At 31.8% G+C, this 15,695-nt stretch overlaps 1 protein-coding gene across 1 annotated transcript; it reads left to right on the plus strand.

Annotated features, from left to right (window-relative positions):
- The first annotated feature begins 3,527 nt into the window (after nucleotides 1–3,527).
- LOC121262901 (aldehyde oxidase GLOX1-like) lies at nucleotides 3,528–5,232 on the plus strand. The gene has a single exon (XM_041165594.1). The coding sequence runs from the start codon at nucleotides 3,595–3,597 to the stop codon at nucleotides 5,218–5,220; it is 1,626 nt and encodes a 541-aa protein (XP_041021528.1). The 5' UTR covers nucleotides 3,528–3,594; the 3' UTR covers nucleotides 5,221–5,232.
- Nucleotides 5,233–15,695: the final 10,463 nt, after the last annotated feature.

The following is a 15,695-nucleotide window of genomic DNA, read 5'->3' on the forward strand; positions in this document are numbered from 1 at the left end:
TTTGTTTACCGACAGAATATATATATATATATATATATATATATATATATACTTGTTTTTTTTTTTTTAAGAGTAGATAGGAATAAATTAATAATTAATAATGTTACGTCATCATTCCCAGGGGGCTCCTCCCTAGTTTGCTGACATATCATTCCACTGCCCAAAACTGTATAATATTATTTTAAAATTGCTGGTTAGCATAACAATTACAACCCTTTGACCGAATTTTTTATTTTTTTTCCAATTTATGAATTTTATTAAATCAAGAAAAATTATATCCAATTGATTTTATTTTTGAAAAAAACTCGACATTTAATGAAAAAAATTATGTTGGCAAATTCATTGAATTAAGGTAAGGTTTGGATAGTAGGTTGAGATGAAAGTTGAATAAAATATTATAAAAATTAAAAGTTGAATTATTTATTATATTTTATATAAAAATTTAAAAAATTTATAATGATTAGATTAGATCATGAGATGAGATGAGATGAGTTGATATCAATTCTGAATCCAAACATAACGTAAATGTGTTGTCGTTTGTTATAGCTCGTGGCGTGGTTGGTGGTCCTAATATTATTAGTTTTGTGAGAACTTTTAAGAATATTGAGCTATGTTCACAATATCGCTCTACATGACTACCCTTAAAGTAGGCTTAATTATATTGAATGTCATAAAAAACTTAAAACATATCTTCCTTAACACTCTCCAACAATCAATTACTCTAAGATGAGTTACATGGCGACTCATAATCCGACAATCCTAGAACCCGATAATTAATTTCCGAGTCACAGACCTTGCTTCATGCACATTATTGTCATGGTCTTATATACGAAGGACACAAGAGTACTTGACACCAGATGGACGTAAAATGATATGATAGGATGATCAGACGAAATTCAACCTCAAAACATGATGTTTATTCCCTTCATATTGTAAAGCCAAGTTCGAAAACTGGGAAAAATGCATCGAGACGAGGAGGTGAGGTGGTGGTGGGGCTGCTGGACAGGCTATGCGCGGCTGAGACTTAAGGGACAAGAGGGATGGGGGGAATTAAATTGAGGGGAAAAGACGCGGTTTAAATTTTATTATCTTTTCCAACATTTTTTATTCTTCGCTAAGTGTTCTAGATGACTTTTACGACAACAATTTTTGCTACAAATAATATCTGTTATGGCAATTTCAAAATTCGACAAATGGAAAATGATGCTATAGTAAACAATACTTTCTTGTGACGACTACAATCGCCGCAATAGATATAAAAGTCACCGCAATAAAGGAAACATTAAATTCTCCATAATAATTTTTAAATTTCATGCTAGAATTAAGCGTCGACTTTAAAATAATCACAAATAAGAACTATTTGTGACGATTTTTTTTTTTTTTTTTTTTTTTTTGCAACGATTTTAAAATTGTTGAAAAAAGTTTGATTTCTTGTAGTGTCGACGTTGTTTTTACGAATATTGGCTCAGAGAACTTGAGTTAGCCCCGGCCAGATCGCTGGTTTCCTCTAGTACTGTTCCAGCTGTGAGCTTCTTTAGAGTTATTTTCTAAATTCTAAAACTAGAGTGTAAGAGAAATAGATAATTAATAAAGTACTAAATGATATATAACTTCTACAAGAAGCTTATTTATGTTATTTTAATTATTGGCAATTTATAACTTACACGGTCTGACTACTTCAATTGTTTGGCACAAAAATATATATATATTAGTCCACAATCATATATAACATTTGTCATCCAATATCATCCTCAACGGATGTACGCACGCAACCGAAACTTCTTTTAAAAATATATATATATATTTGACTACTACTTATAATACATTAATTCCACAGAAGATCAACTAAGATAACGAAATCAAAAAGAATATTGGGGAATGAATCCAAATAATGCTGGTTTGTACAAGTCAAATCACACGACATTCGTGCTTATATGACGGTTCAAAGTATACTGTTTGGTAAGAGAATAACGTGACCAAAAACTAACAATATTACGAGAATCTATATATAAATATATATTTATATAATTAATGCTCGATCGATCGACCAACCCCTTCGGATTGCTATATATTGCATGATATATGCTAATCTAACCTCCAACATAAACTAAGTATTTAAATATTAACGATTTGATCATTTGTCGACCCAACTAATTATAAATTCCTATGAAGTACTCCACGCACTAACACCCCCACCAAATATATATATGCCTAGCTAGCTATAAGAAATAACTTTTATTTTTTTCAAATTAAGAAAATTAACGACATTGACCCAATTCAAAGGATTACTTATGGGAAAAGAACTAATATCATTACCTAGAACGAAGGTTCTCTCTATATATTTGTTTTATGTAAGTTGAAAAAAGAAAAACCTAAATATGAACCATCTCTTTGGAACTAACTAGTATTGAAGTTGAGGCCTCGTTTGCATTCAAAACTCACATCAACTCACTTCAACTCATTTCATCTCATCATTACAACTTTTTCAAATTTTCACACAAAATATAATAAACAATTCAACTTTTTCAAATTTTAAAATAATTTTTTCAAATTTCCACACAAAATATAATAAATAATTCAACTTTTATTCTACTATTCACAAACCATCTCAATCTATCTCAACTTATCTCTGAATTCAAACCACTCCTAATTAGATGTTATATATGTTTATCTACCTCTCTCCGAATTGAACCATTCGATTTGAACAAAAACTTGAAGAGCTTCTTTATTCCATGATTCGTATTTAAGGGAGAGGGTTTCTTTTTCTAAGATTATTTAACATATATATACAATGACCTATAGTTATATAAAATAATTCATTTCTTTCGCACATACTTTTCACTCTTCTCCATTAAAGTTATTTTTTCGAATTATTCCATTCTTAAGTGATGTGTAGATCAGCACATCATCTATATCACTTTGTTGATAAATGTTGATTGGTAAGATTTAAATTTTAAAAATATCTTTTAAAATAAATTATATCACGTGAGTAATGTGTATTTCAAAAGTTTTGGAATAAAAAGAGATGACATGCCAATTGAGCTCTAACTCAATTAAGGTAAATCAATACCCTTGGACTCTCTTCCAAAAGACTCGAACAACTTCAATAGATTTTACGGTCACCAATCAAAATTAGTCATCTTATCCGAAGAGTTTCAAATTTATGCATATTGCGATAAAGTCATAAAACAAACTCCGCAGCTACCAATAATTAAGTGAGAGAATAAAATGTTATATCGAATTAACACTTTATCATAAAATTATAACTAAAAGAATTTAATTATTTACTTATTTATTTTCTTGCTGAATAGATTCAATGCTTCATAATAAGAAGGAAATTAAGAAAAATAAAGTGACGATTATCAATTAATCCTCATCCTAATACAGTTGACTTCAATGATCCTTGATGTGACCTCGATTCTACAATGATTGGGTAAGGATTAGCTCTCGAAGTACAATTTTGATAAGCAAATGTTGGGCCCACAACCTATTCATTCTCTCTCTCTCTCTCCACAACTATTTAAGACCAAGACATTCCGACATTCTCTGCACTCGACCAAGACAAAAAGCAACACACAACACCAAGGTACACCAATGGCACGAACTCATGTGATGCTTTCCTTCCTCGCCTGGCAACTGATCCTCCTCTCTGCCAAACCTTATCTTACCCACGCCGCTGGCGGGAGCTGGCAACTCTTGCAAAAGAGCATCGGTATTACAGCCATGCACATGCAACTCCTCAAAAACGACCGCGTCATCATTTTCGACCGCACCGACTTCGGTAAATCGAACCTGTCCCTGCCCGGCGGTAAATGCCGAACCGTCCCGAAAGACTGCACTGCTCACTCTGCCGAGTATAGCGTCATCACCAATACCTTCCGAGCACTTTTCGTCCAAACAGACGTTTGGTGCTCCTCGGGGGCAGTCATGCCCGATGGCCGTCTGATCCAAACCGGTGGATTCAACAGTGGTGAACGGAGAGTCAGGACATTCGTACCCTGCACCGGCTGTGACTGGACAGAGATACCCAACGGATTAGCAGCTTCGCGATGGTACGCCACTAATCATATTCTTCCCGGCGGACGGCAGATTATAATCGGCGGGAGAAAACAGTTTAACTATGAGTTTTATCCTAAGAGCAGTGGCGCACCTAATTTGTACAGTTTTCCATTTCTATCGCAAACCAACGACGCAAACATAGAGAACAATCTGTACCCATTTGTGTTTCTTAACGTTGACGGGAATTTATTCATCTTCGCAAATAATCGAGCTATTTTGCTCGACTATGCCGCCAACAAGGTCGTGAAGACGTACCCGGCCATACCGGGCGGCGATCCGAGGTGTTACCCGAGCACTGGCTCCGCAGTGTTGCTTCCACTCAAGAATCTGCAAGCCTCGTCTGTAGAAGCTGAAGTTCTGGTTTGTGGTGGAGCTCCAAAAGGGGCCTACACCCAAGCCAACAAGGGTAACTTCGTGGAAGCTTTGAACACCTGCGCCAGGATCAAAATCACCGACCCAAATCCCCAGTGGGTCATGGAGACCATGCCTAAGGCCAGAATCATGGGCGACATGACTCTGCTTCCAAACGGAAAAGTCTTGATAATCAACGGCGCATCCGCAGGGACGGCTGGATGGGAAATTGGTCGAAACCCAGTCTTGAATCCTGTCATTTACCGACCTGACAACAAGTTGGGTTCACGTTTCGAGCTACAAAACCCGAGCACGATACCTCGGATGTATCATTCGTCGGCCATTTTGCTTCGGGATGGTCGAGTTCTCGTTGGTGGCAGCAACCCTCATTCGGGTTACGTATTCACCAACGTGCTGTACCCTACAGAACTAAGTTTAGAGGCATTTTACCCTCCATATTTGGACGCACAATTCTCAAAATTGCGTCCACAAATTGTATCACCCCCATCCCAGACCAAACTTAACCCTGGCAGAAAGCTAGCAGTTCGCTTTTCAGTCGCCGGAGCTCTGGCTCAAAATCAGGTCTCTGTGACGGTGGTGTCGCCGTCTTTTACCACGCACTCGTTCTCCATGAATCAAAGGTTGCTGGTACTTGGTGCGGAGACGGTGACAAAACTTGGGAATTCTACGTATGAAGTCCAGGTTACTACACCGGCCGGCTCGGGCTATCTTGCACCATCCGGATATTATCTTCTGTTTGTGGTTCATCAAGATATTCCTAGCGAGGGAATTTGGGTCAAACTACAGTGACAAACAGTACTATAGTGGTGTTTTCTTTTAAATTTGATTTCTCGCACGGTTTGAAAATAAAAATGTTCGAAAAAATAATATTAATGTTCCAGGCCGCCAGTTCATTATAAATACAATAATTTGTAAATCGCATGCAGAATTGTAATATTGTAGTACTGATCAATAAAGTCAAGAGTATTAATTTTCTTTTAATAATTAGTTATATCCATGCATGGCTCTTAATTCATCTTTGTGTAAGGCTAGGAAACAAAAAATTAATTAGAGGAATTATTTCCTTCAAACTCATCAATTAATCTTTTTAGAATTAATTGCTTAATAAAAAATGATAATTACAGTCGTGAGTGCGCAAATATCATTCAATTATTTTAAAAAAAATAAATAAATACAGAACCTACAAAAAAAATATTAATATTTTAATAGTAGACTTTACTCTTTTTTAAAATAACTGCACGACAATTATGCACTCCACAACTGCATATACCATTACTTATAATTAGTTGATCTCATGCATCCTTTGAACATACAGGTCAGCTAGAGCACAAAGAGGAATAACGATCGATACGAACACATCTTCGTTTAATATCTGACAACCTTTTTATAATATCTTTGTTAATCTAGCTAACACATTTAATCATATTGGCAACTAACTAGCTATGGCATCTAAAAATAGAGGAACACTCTTTGCATGTTTGGGGCTAAATCTAAGATCAAACTTAATTGTCCAATATGTGTACGTACTAATTGGATATTTTTTCTGCGTATAACTATGTTAGAGAGAGAGAGAGAGAGAGAGTACTTAACTTCACGTCTAGATTCCAATGCTCTCGACCAAATGATCTCATTTTAGGGAATTTTATTGGTGTGTTCGTAGTACCTAAAAGAGCAAAAAATAAGGAATATTAAAAAAAAATGAAAGGAATTATTAAAAAGAAAAAAGAAGAAGAAGAAACTCCCCTAGATTTTGTTTTAAATTTAAGGTAACTGTTGATAGTGCTAGCTCTAAATCAAAAGTAAGCATGTAGTTTGTGGTATGATCTCCGCATGCATGTACTGCGGAAGTGTACATGGTACGTACTTCGACGTTGGTCGATGATCATTTTGTTCTCTCGGTCTTGTATTGCAATATCGTAGTGCCTTAAATTTGTTTTTTAAGCTTGCTAGTCGTCTAGTTTTGCCTTTTGTTGATCCAAAGTCATGGTTTGAGTTTTGAGAAATGATATTTACAGTTTTAGAATATATAAATACTCTCGCATACTTCTTTTGAAAAAAGTGGATAATTTTGTAATGAACATAATAATAAATTGAGTAACCTCACAAACTGCTGTAAGTTGATGTAGTATGTCAGATTGTAAAATTATTTTTATTATAAAATAAATTCAACGTATCATATTAAGTCACATGATCAATTTGTGAATTTAATTTTGTAAATTTTCTTTGTTGTTCTAATACTATTACTATAACAAATTTGATCATTTCTTGGTCTTTTATAATAATAAAAAAAAATTAATTATATATATTTGATGCTGATCAGATATTATGGCGAAGCACTTCGTTTTCTACTTGTTTGACTAATTGTTTCCTACAGTTTCCTGGAAACTGGGTTCTACTTTTATATCTTCTGATGATCAGCATACATATTCCTTTTTCTTTATCTTTTTTTTCTTTTTCTTTTTTCGTCTTTCTCAGAAGAGCTAGCTTTGATAAATTTGTATGGATCCAGTCTGTTTGTTTTATATATCAGTTTGTCTTGATTAAAAAGGTGCATATCTTACAAAATATCTTTAACAAGGTGCATATCTTTAAACATGTATGTTTAAAGAAATAGATCATATCTTACGTTCAACCTTAATTCTTAATTAACATAAACTACCTAATTATCTTCGTGGATAAGCTTTGCTCCCAATTAATAGCAAAAATACGGAATAAAGCACTTTTTTTATCACTTAACATTATTTTAAAAATATAATAAATGTTCCCCTAAGGCATAATTAATTAGACATATATAGAAACTAAGCTTAAATAAATATTTAACCCATAGTATAATATTATTTCTGGAGTAGTGCTACATATATTTTTACTTTACTTGTATTTTTATTTATAAGATTCATTCTATTAGTTTTCTTTTAAAATTTAAATTTAAAATTTAAAATTTTATGATTTTCAATTTATTAATAACTGATATGTAAAGAAATAAATTTTTTATAAATTTTTTTTTAGTAAATTTAACATTTTCGTTATTCCTGATCGGTTTATTCTCGACAACCTTTTCGTAATTAGTTGACTTTCAAATATTTGATGTATAGTGGGAGTAAAAAATATGTTGTAACGTACGTTTTGCTAAAATTATGTCCAATTTATTGATCAGTTTGAGAAAACTAGTCATCTACGAAAAGACACTTGAAATTTTCAACCGATGACATGATCCGGTCTTTCTCCCTTGGATGGGGCTACGTTACCGCTGGGAGCTATTGCCAGTATAAATGTTTTTTTTTTTTTTTACATGTATTTTTTTATATTTTTAAATTTTTTTAAAAAAATAAAACAATCATAATATTATTAAAAAATATTTTTTTAATCAATAAATAAAAACAAAAACAATATATATATATATATATATATATATAAAGTGCAAGCAATAACTCCCAACGGGAGCTGGGAATGGGACGCTTAGCATTTTTCCTATCATTTTTTCTAACTAGCTAGCTAGTACTTATGTATTAATATATATTTTTTGATTTTAAAAAAATGTTTTTTTTCCAGTATAAAATGTTAATGCTATCACCGATAATTATTTTGATAATTACAATTGACACGGTTACTCAACCCATCAATCTATCACCGATACCTCTCTCTTTCTCTACTACACAACGTCTCTTTAAGTTTTCTTTTCCTTTCCTACAACACTAATGCTAGAGTCAAAGCACAGCTGAACAGACCATAGCTTTCAGTTGATTTTCTCCTGAAGCATTCTCCACCAATAACACTAGATTTACAGTTTCGGGTATGTTAATCTAAACATATATAGTGTACTGATGTACATTATTATTTACTTGTAAGAACAACTCTATTTTATTTCCTTTCATCTTCGTTATTAATGTTCTAAATTCATAGATCTTAAAGTTTATGAATCATGATAATTATAATTTATCTTGAGCCTGACTGCCTGAGCGAGCATTTTCTATCATGAAACTTATAAAAACTAGATTGCGTACTCGAATGGAATATGAGTTTCTTACAGATCATTTGCTAGTTTATATTGAGAAAGAAATTGTTAAGAATTTCACTTCAGAGATTATAATAGATGAATTTTATTCCATAAAAGATCATCGTCGAGCTTAATTTGAAGGATAAATCTTAAGTTGATATTTCATTTTCTTTTCTTTTTGTAATGGTCTCTAGCAAATTACAAAAATTCTGAAGAAAATTATTTTATAAGATGATTTATAGACATTTATTTTTTGTATACAATTTTATGACGTGTGATTATTATTTTTTATATAGTCACGTGAAAAAAATATATATTACTTATACTCACACATACCACACACTTTGTCAATTGCCTCTCTCCCAAATTCAAAATCCTAGTTCCGCTCTGCATGAGTTTGCCTCTCATTTTGACCGCTCGTATATTTTAATTTTTTTAATTTATTTTTTTACTTAATGGTTAAAGAAATGACTTTTAATGTATTGGTATATATATATTTTTTAAATATTTTAAAATGTTTAAAAAATTTTAAAAAATAAAATAAGATATGAAATTTGTAGTACTAGTGGACATGCCCATCAGTCAAAACTATGCAGCACACTAGTACCACTCTGAATTTTGCAAAACCTAATTCATATGTTTATCTTCGTCTTCTAGAATCCGGCCTTAAACTCTAGAAAATCTTGAAATTAGTAAACATGTTTCGAATATATATGCATAATATATAGTTGTTCTCGATGGTCTTGGTCATTTAGTACACACGCGTATGAATAGGGAATACGGTACTCTAACACGTTAATAAAGTTATGATTTTAATAGATCAGATACAAAGATTAATCACGCGGACAAAATAATTTGGTAATCAATAGCTTTTAATTAATGTATATATATAATAATAATAATATGAGATATTTTTGTTTTAAATGTAACAAACTCGAAAGAGTTAGGATAAGGTACAAATAAAATAAATATTAATATATAGATAGTACTAAAACCGTAATGACAGACTGGCCTATCTATGATGTAATAATTTGTACTTGCATAGAAATATAAATATATATATATATATATGAGTAATATTAAGTATAAATTTCAAATAGATAAATTTTATACAAGTCTTTTATCTATTTGAGATTGTATAAATCATTTCTATATATATGTGTGTGTTTGTATGTATTTACGAGCAAAATTTGTTTTCTCCCTCCATTAGTTTCTGCCTATGAGAAAAACAAATTTAGAAAGAAAGAGAAATTCCATTTCTTCACAATTTTCGTTTTATACTTCATTTTTGGTCCTATTTATTTATTTATTTATTTTGAATGATATATTAATGTAATATGTATTGTTCGTTTGTAGTGGCACGTAATTGACTTGATCTGGCCACGTCATGTCTAACATGTTATTCAATTATTTTTTATCTTTTGAGCGTTAGAGGGGTTCTTTCATTCTTTTCTTATCTTTTATCCTTTTATTTTTTTTATTTTTATTTTTATTTTTTATCCCGTTTCATTTTCACGTGTCCATTGTGCTCTCTCTCATTCTTAATGCATATCATTCACAATCAATATATTACGGGTAATATTAAATAAATATAAATTATTAAAATTATAATTTTTTTAAAAAACTATTGATACTATAAAATCTTAAGATACACACGATTTCAATTGAAAAACCACCGCACATTTTCATTGACTATTGAATCAAATATATACAAGAATAGAAACTATTTTAGGTAACTAACACATACGTACGTTTGTTATAATTTTGCAAGAATATAATTTATAATGAATGAAAAGATTCGTAACAATTAGAATGCTAAACTTGGATAGTAATCAATTGACTAGGCAGAATTGATGCAGTCTCCTTTAATACACCATGCAAGATAGGACTCCATCAACAAGGCCAATCTTGGATCTAAAAATTTCAGTACGCTGCTTAGATAAAGGTTTGGTCAGCAAATCTGCAAGCTGGTCTTGGGTATGAACATGCTTGACATTAAGAGTGCCCTTTTGAACCAAGTCACGTACAAAATGAAGATCAATTTAGATGTGCTTCATTCGAGAGTGATGAATCGGATTAAAGTTGAGATGAGTTGCTCCAAGGTTGTCACATAGTAGGGAAGGTGGAGCTTTGAGTGAGAATCCGAGTTCATTGAGAAGATTAAGTAACCACATTGTTTCCAAGGCTGCATTAGCTAATGATCCGTAGTCAGCCTCTGTAGATGAGCGTGCAACAGCCTGTTATTTCTTGGAACTCTAGGAGATGGGATTGTGGCCTAGAAAGCTGATATAAGTTGAAGTAGAAGTACAATCATCAACATTCCCAACCCAATCAGCATCAGAATACGTTGTGAGACGCCAAGTGGTATCCTTTCGGAGTTGAATGTCGTGGAATATAGTCTGCTTCAAGTAACAAGGTAGTCTTTTAACTATTGTCCAATGTGTATTTGTGGGTTTGTGTATAAATTGAGACAACTTATTAACAGCAAAAGCAATATCAGGACGAGTATGTGAAAGATATTGAAGACTCTCAATTACATGACGAAATTCAGTACTATCAAAAGAAGCAGTACCATCAACCAGTTTTAAGGATGTACTAGTAGATAAGGGAGTTGAAACATCTTTAGCACCAACTATGTTTGTTTTGGATAGCAAGTCACGAACATATTTATGCTGTGACAAGAATAAACCTGCACGAGTTGGAATAACTTCCACTCCCAAAAAATAGTGAAGAGTGCCCATATCTTTCAATGAAAATTTAGCACCAAGTTGCTAAATAATATATTGCACAAAGCTTGAATCATTCCCAATAAGCACAAGATCATCCACATATACCAAAAAGTAATAAATAAGTGAGCCACTTCGATAAATGAAAAGTGAGGAGTCGGCCTTAGAGTTATGAAAATCAAGATGAATAAAAGCATCATTAAGGGTTGAATACCATGCCTGAAGGGCTTGTTTAAGCCCATAGATGGTTTTACGTAACCTGCACACATGATTGGGTTTTGACTAGTCCTTAAACCCTAGAGGTTGACTCATATAAACATCCTCAGTAAGTTCACTATGCAAAAATGCATTGTTAACATCCATTTGCCTTAAAAGTCCAACCTTGCATGACAGCAACAGTAAGCACAGATCGAATGGTTGCTGGTTTTATGACAGGACTAAAGGTTTCCATGTAATCAATCCCAAGTCTTTAATGATACTATTTGGCAACAAGTCGAGCTTTAAAGTGATCGATTGAACCATTAGTTTTTTGCATAACACGAAAGACCCCCTTACAACTCACGGGTTTACAGCATGCTGGGGGTGTAACTAAGTCTCAAGTGCCATGTCTCATAAGAGCAGTGAGCTCATCAGACATGTATTCACGCCATTGTGGCATGAATAAGGCTTGGGTCACACACGTTGGTTCGAGACTTTGAGGAAGAGGATGTTTGGTGACAATATTGAGTTGTTTGGGTTTAAAAATATTATTCATGAATCGGGTAGTCATGAAGTGTGTTCGACGATTTAGGGACGGTTGTATGTCTCTTTGATACCATATAAAATCTTAAGATACACACGATTTCAATGGAAAAACCACCACGCATTTTCATTGACTATTGAATCAAATATATATAAGAACAAAACCTATTTTAGATAACTAACACATATGTATGTTTGCTGTGATTTTGCAAGAATATAATTTACAATGAATGAAAAGATTCGTAACAGCTAGAACGCTAAACTTGGATAGTAATCAGTTTACTAGACAGAATTGATGCAGTTTTCCTTAATAGATACAAGCGATAATTTTACGTGATATTAGAATAGAGGAATTCTAATTTTAATTCTAATTCTATACGACATGACATATACATTTGCACAAATCTCAAACATTGCCCAATGCCTAACTAGACTCTTGCATATATACCTTAAATATATATATATAATTACTATCATTTATATTATGAGCTTTACTATTCAACATCTCACACACTATACATTGTATTTATTTTTATTTTATTTTATTTTTATTTTTATTTTTATTCTTTTTAAACTAATTAAATTCTTCTACTCATTATTCATATACAACATATTTGATAAGAGAAAAAAATAAAAAATAAAAATAAAAAATGTAGTGCATGGATATGATAAATAGAATATATACATATATATATATATATATATATATTATAAGTGCACGCTATTATGTGTACTAAATAACATCGAGTTTATCTAAAAAAATAAAAATAAAAAAACTTTGAGTTTCGAGATTTGCGCCCAAAGGTTAATGAGCAAAGCCCATTCGTGGGACTGTGGTCTTGAAAATACGAATCTCACACCACCACCCACCGCATGGGGCCGCCAACTTAGTACTCAGATTATTATTCGATTCGATAAGATTATCAATTTTAGGCCGACATTCTACGCGGTTTCAACTCGTCCTAAGGAAACAATGCATCAAATTCATTAACCTTTTTGTGGGCTTTTAAGGCCGTTTGAATATAGAATATTTCAATAAATCTACAAATGGGATTTGAGTTAAAATATTTTATTAAATTTTAAAAAATAAAAGAAAAAAAATTAAATAAAAATAATATAAAGTTAAGATATTGTTTGAATATAATTTTTGTCTTAAAATTTAAAAAAGTAGTATTGTTTTTTATGTTTTGTTAGTTTGGAAAACTTGTAATAATTAGATGAAAATATTAAATATTTAAAATTGAGAAATATCTTGTGTTTGAGTGATATTTAAAAATAAAATATCTGAAAATATTAAGAACAATTGTGTCGTTGAACAATCCCTTAATTTTCGAGTAATACTATTTCACTTCACGTTCATGTAGGAAGAGTTTGGCAAATCAATTCTCAATTTTTGATACCTAATCTCCTCTTACTCTTAGGTTTCGTTTGGATAGTGAGTTGAGATGAGATAAACGGAGATAAAAATTGAAAGTTGAATAAAATATTATTAGAATATTATATTTTAATATTATGATTGTTTTAGAATTTGAAAATGTTGAATTGTTTATTATATTTCGTCTAAAAATTTAAAAAAATTGTAATGATGAGATAAGATAAAATATTTTTACCATCTAAAAGAACATTTAAATAAGCCACCTAGCATGTATACCGTGTAATCTAGAATGATAAACCTATATACGAAAAACGATATTTATAAAATTCTTATGATATATTCTTTTTAGGGTAGAATTGATGATCTGGAGACCGTGTAAACACAATAATCTGTTTACTCAGTTAACTTTTGAACTAGTGTGAATTTATGATCATTTCTTATGGAACAGTTATATATGATGATTTTGTAGAATCTACAAAATTATCTATAAAATATCAAGAATACACGTTGGGTATCAAAATAAATAAATAAATAAAACTAAATGATCAAATCGAAGCCTACAATTTTCAGTTTTTCTATCTCACTCAAAAATTGTTAAACTTGCACGATTTGCTCTATGAGATTCAACTTGCTTTGATGGCTCACCAAAAGTCAGTACCGGCCGATATTTTGGTCTTTAATTTTGTTTTTTTTATTTTTTTATTTTTTCAAACTACAAACTTATTTTTTGACCCTCAATTCAGATTAGGCTATTTATAATTTATATATATATATGTATTTATATATAGACTATTATTTTAGAATATAATTTTTATATATATTTATATATATAATTTATTCCTATATCGACTATCCTAAACGGTATACAAAACGGTACCGGTACCGAAATATTTCATTCTAGTGCCTTGACTGGTACGGCTTCCGGTACGGTATTCATAACATTGCTTATTATAATCATAAAGAGAAATTCTATTTACAGTTCTTATTAAAATATGTAAAAATACACTTGTAAACAGTTCAGTTTTTCTTCTTTTAGTTTATTCCACGTGTGTAACACATGCATTCTTTCATTGTATATATATTTAGTTTACTTTGTATTTTCAATTACGGTTTTTACTTTTTACATAATACTGAAGCTCTAGGTTTTTCCCTTTCATACGAGTTCCAGAACCTTCTTGATCTTTCTTGAGTTCTCTCAAGTTTCTTGCATCTTTCGGGTGATTGGATCATCCTCAATCAGTTTTCCTACATGGTATCAAATTGTGATTGTGGAGTCTTGGAAGCCGTACTAGAATATCAACAACAAGAATATGTGATGAGGTTGTTAATGGGGCTTAGTGATACATATTCTAATGTTAGAGCCCAAATTCTGTTATTAAATCCCCTACTGCCCATAAATAGAGTTTTTTCTCTGATTTTACAAGAAGAACGCCATCGTAGTCTTCATGTTTATAAATCTTCCAATTTAGAGTCCACTGCTTTGGTTTCTACTGTGCATGATTCCCATAAATCTGGTCCAAGATTCAGGGCTTCTTTTAAAAAATCGAAGCCTATTTGTAGCCATTATGGAATGGCAGGACACACAAAAGAAAATTGTTGCAAATTACATGGGTATACTCCTAGCTATAAGAACAACAAACCTAGAACCAATTTTGTTGATGGTAACTCATTTGGTAATATTTCATAGGACAAGCAAGTTAGTGAGATATCTTCATTAGCTTCTACTCAAGAGCAATGTCAAGAATTACTTTCTTTGCTTGAGATACATAATTCATCTGACAAATTTGCTACATTCATTTAGTAGATACCAAATCTTGGCAAAATCCTCAGTTTTTTTTTAATCAGTTAGGTAAATCCCTTTTTAATCTGACTTTTGATCCTTGCTTGTTTTATGTTAAGAAGTATCATTCAGATCTTGATATTCCATGGATTATCGACACTAGAGCTACTGACCCTATGGTTAGCTCAGTGTCACTTCTTTCTTCTTGCTCCATTGTTAAATCAGCTTGTGTAACTCTGCCAAATGGTTACAAAGCACCAATTACACACACAAGAATTATTAAACTTTCAGATTCTTTGGTTATTCACAATGTTCTGTGTTCCTTCCTTTTCTTTTAATCTTTTATCAACTAATCATCTTATCCATTCTTCAAATTATTGTCTAATTTTCTTCAACAAATTATGCTTCGTTCAGGACTTGTATGCTTGGAAGACGATTGGTTTGGGTGAAGAAAGAAGTGGTCTTTACTATTTGTTGCACACTAAAGCATCATTGTCTGATGCAACTGATTCTAGTATATCTTTAGTTGTACCTTCAGTTTGTACTTCTGATTATGTCAATTTGGATCTATGGCATTATCGCCTAAGTCATATTTCTTTTCTAAAATAGAGTTTCATACATAGACTTTTTCCTGTTGTGACTTCTTCA

This window comes from Juglans microcarpa x Juglans regia, chromosome 4S (assembly GCF_004785595.1).
Source record: "Juglans microcarpa x Juglans regia isolate MS1-56 chromosome 4S, Jm3101_v1.0, whole genome shotgun sequence".
Taxonomy (NCBI): Eukaryota; Viridiplantae; Streptophyta; class Magnoliopsida; order Fagales; family Juglandaceae; genus Juglans; species Juglans microcarpa x Juglans regia.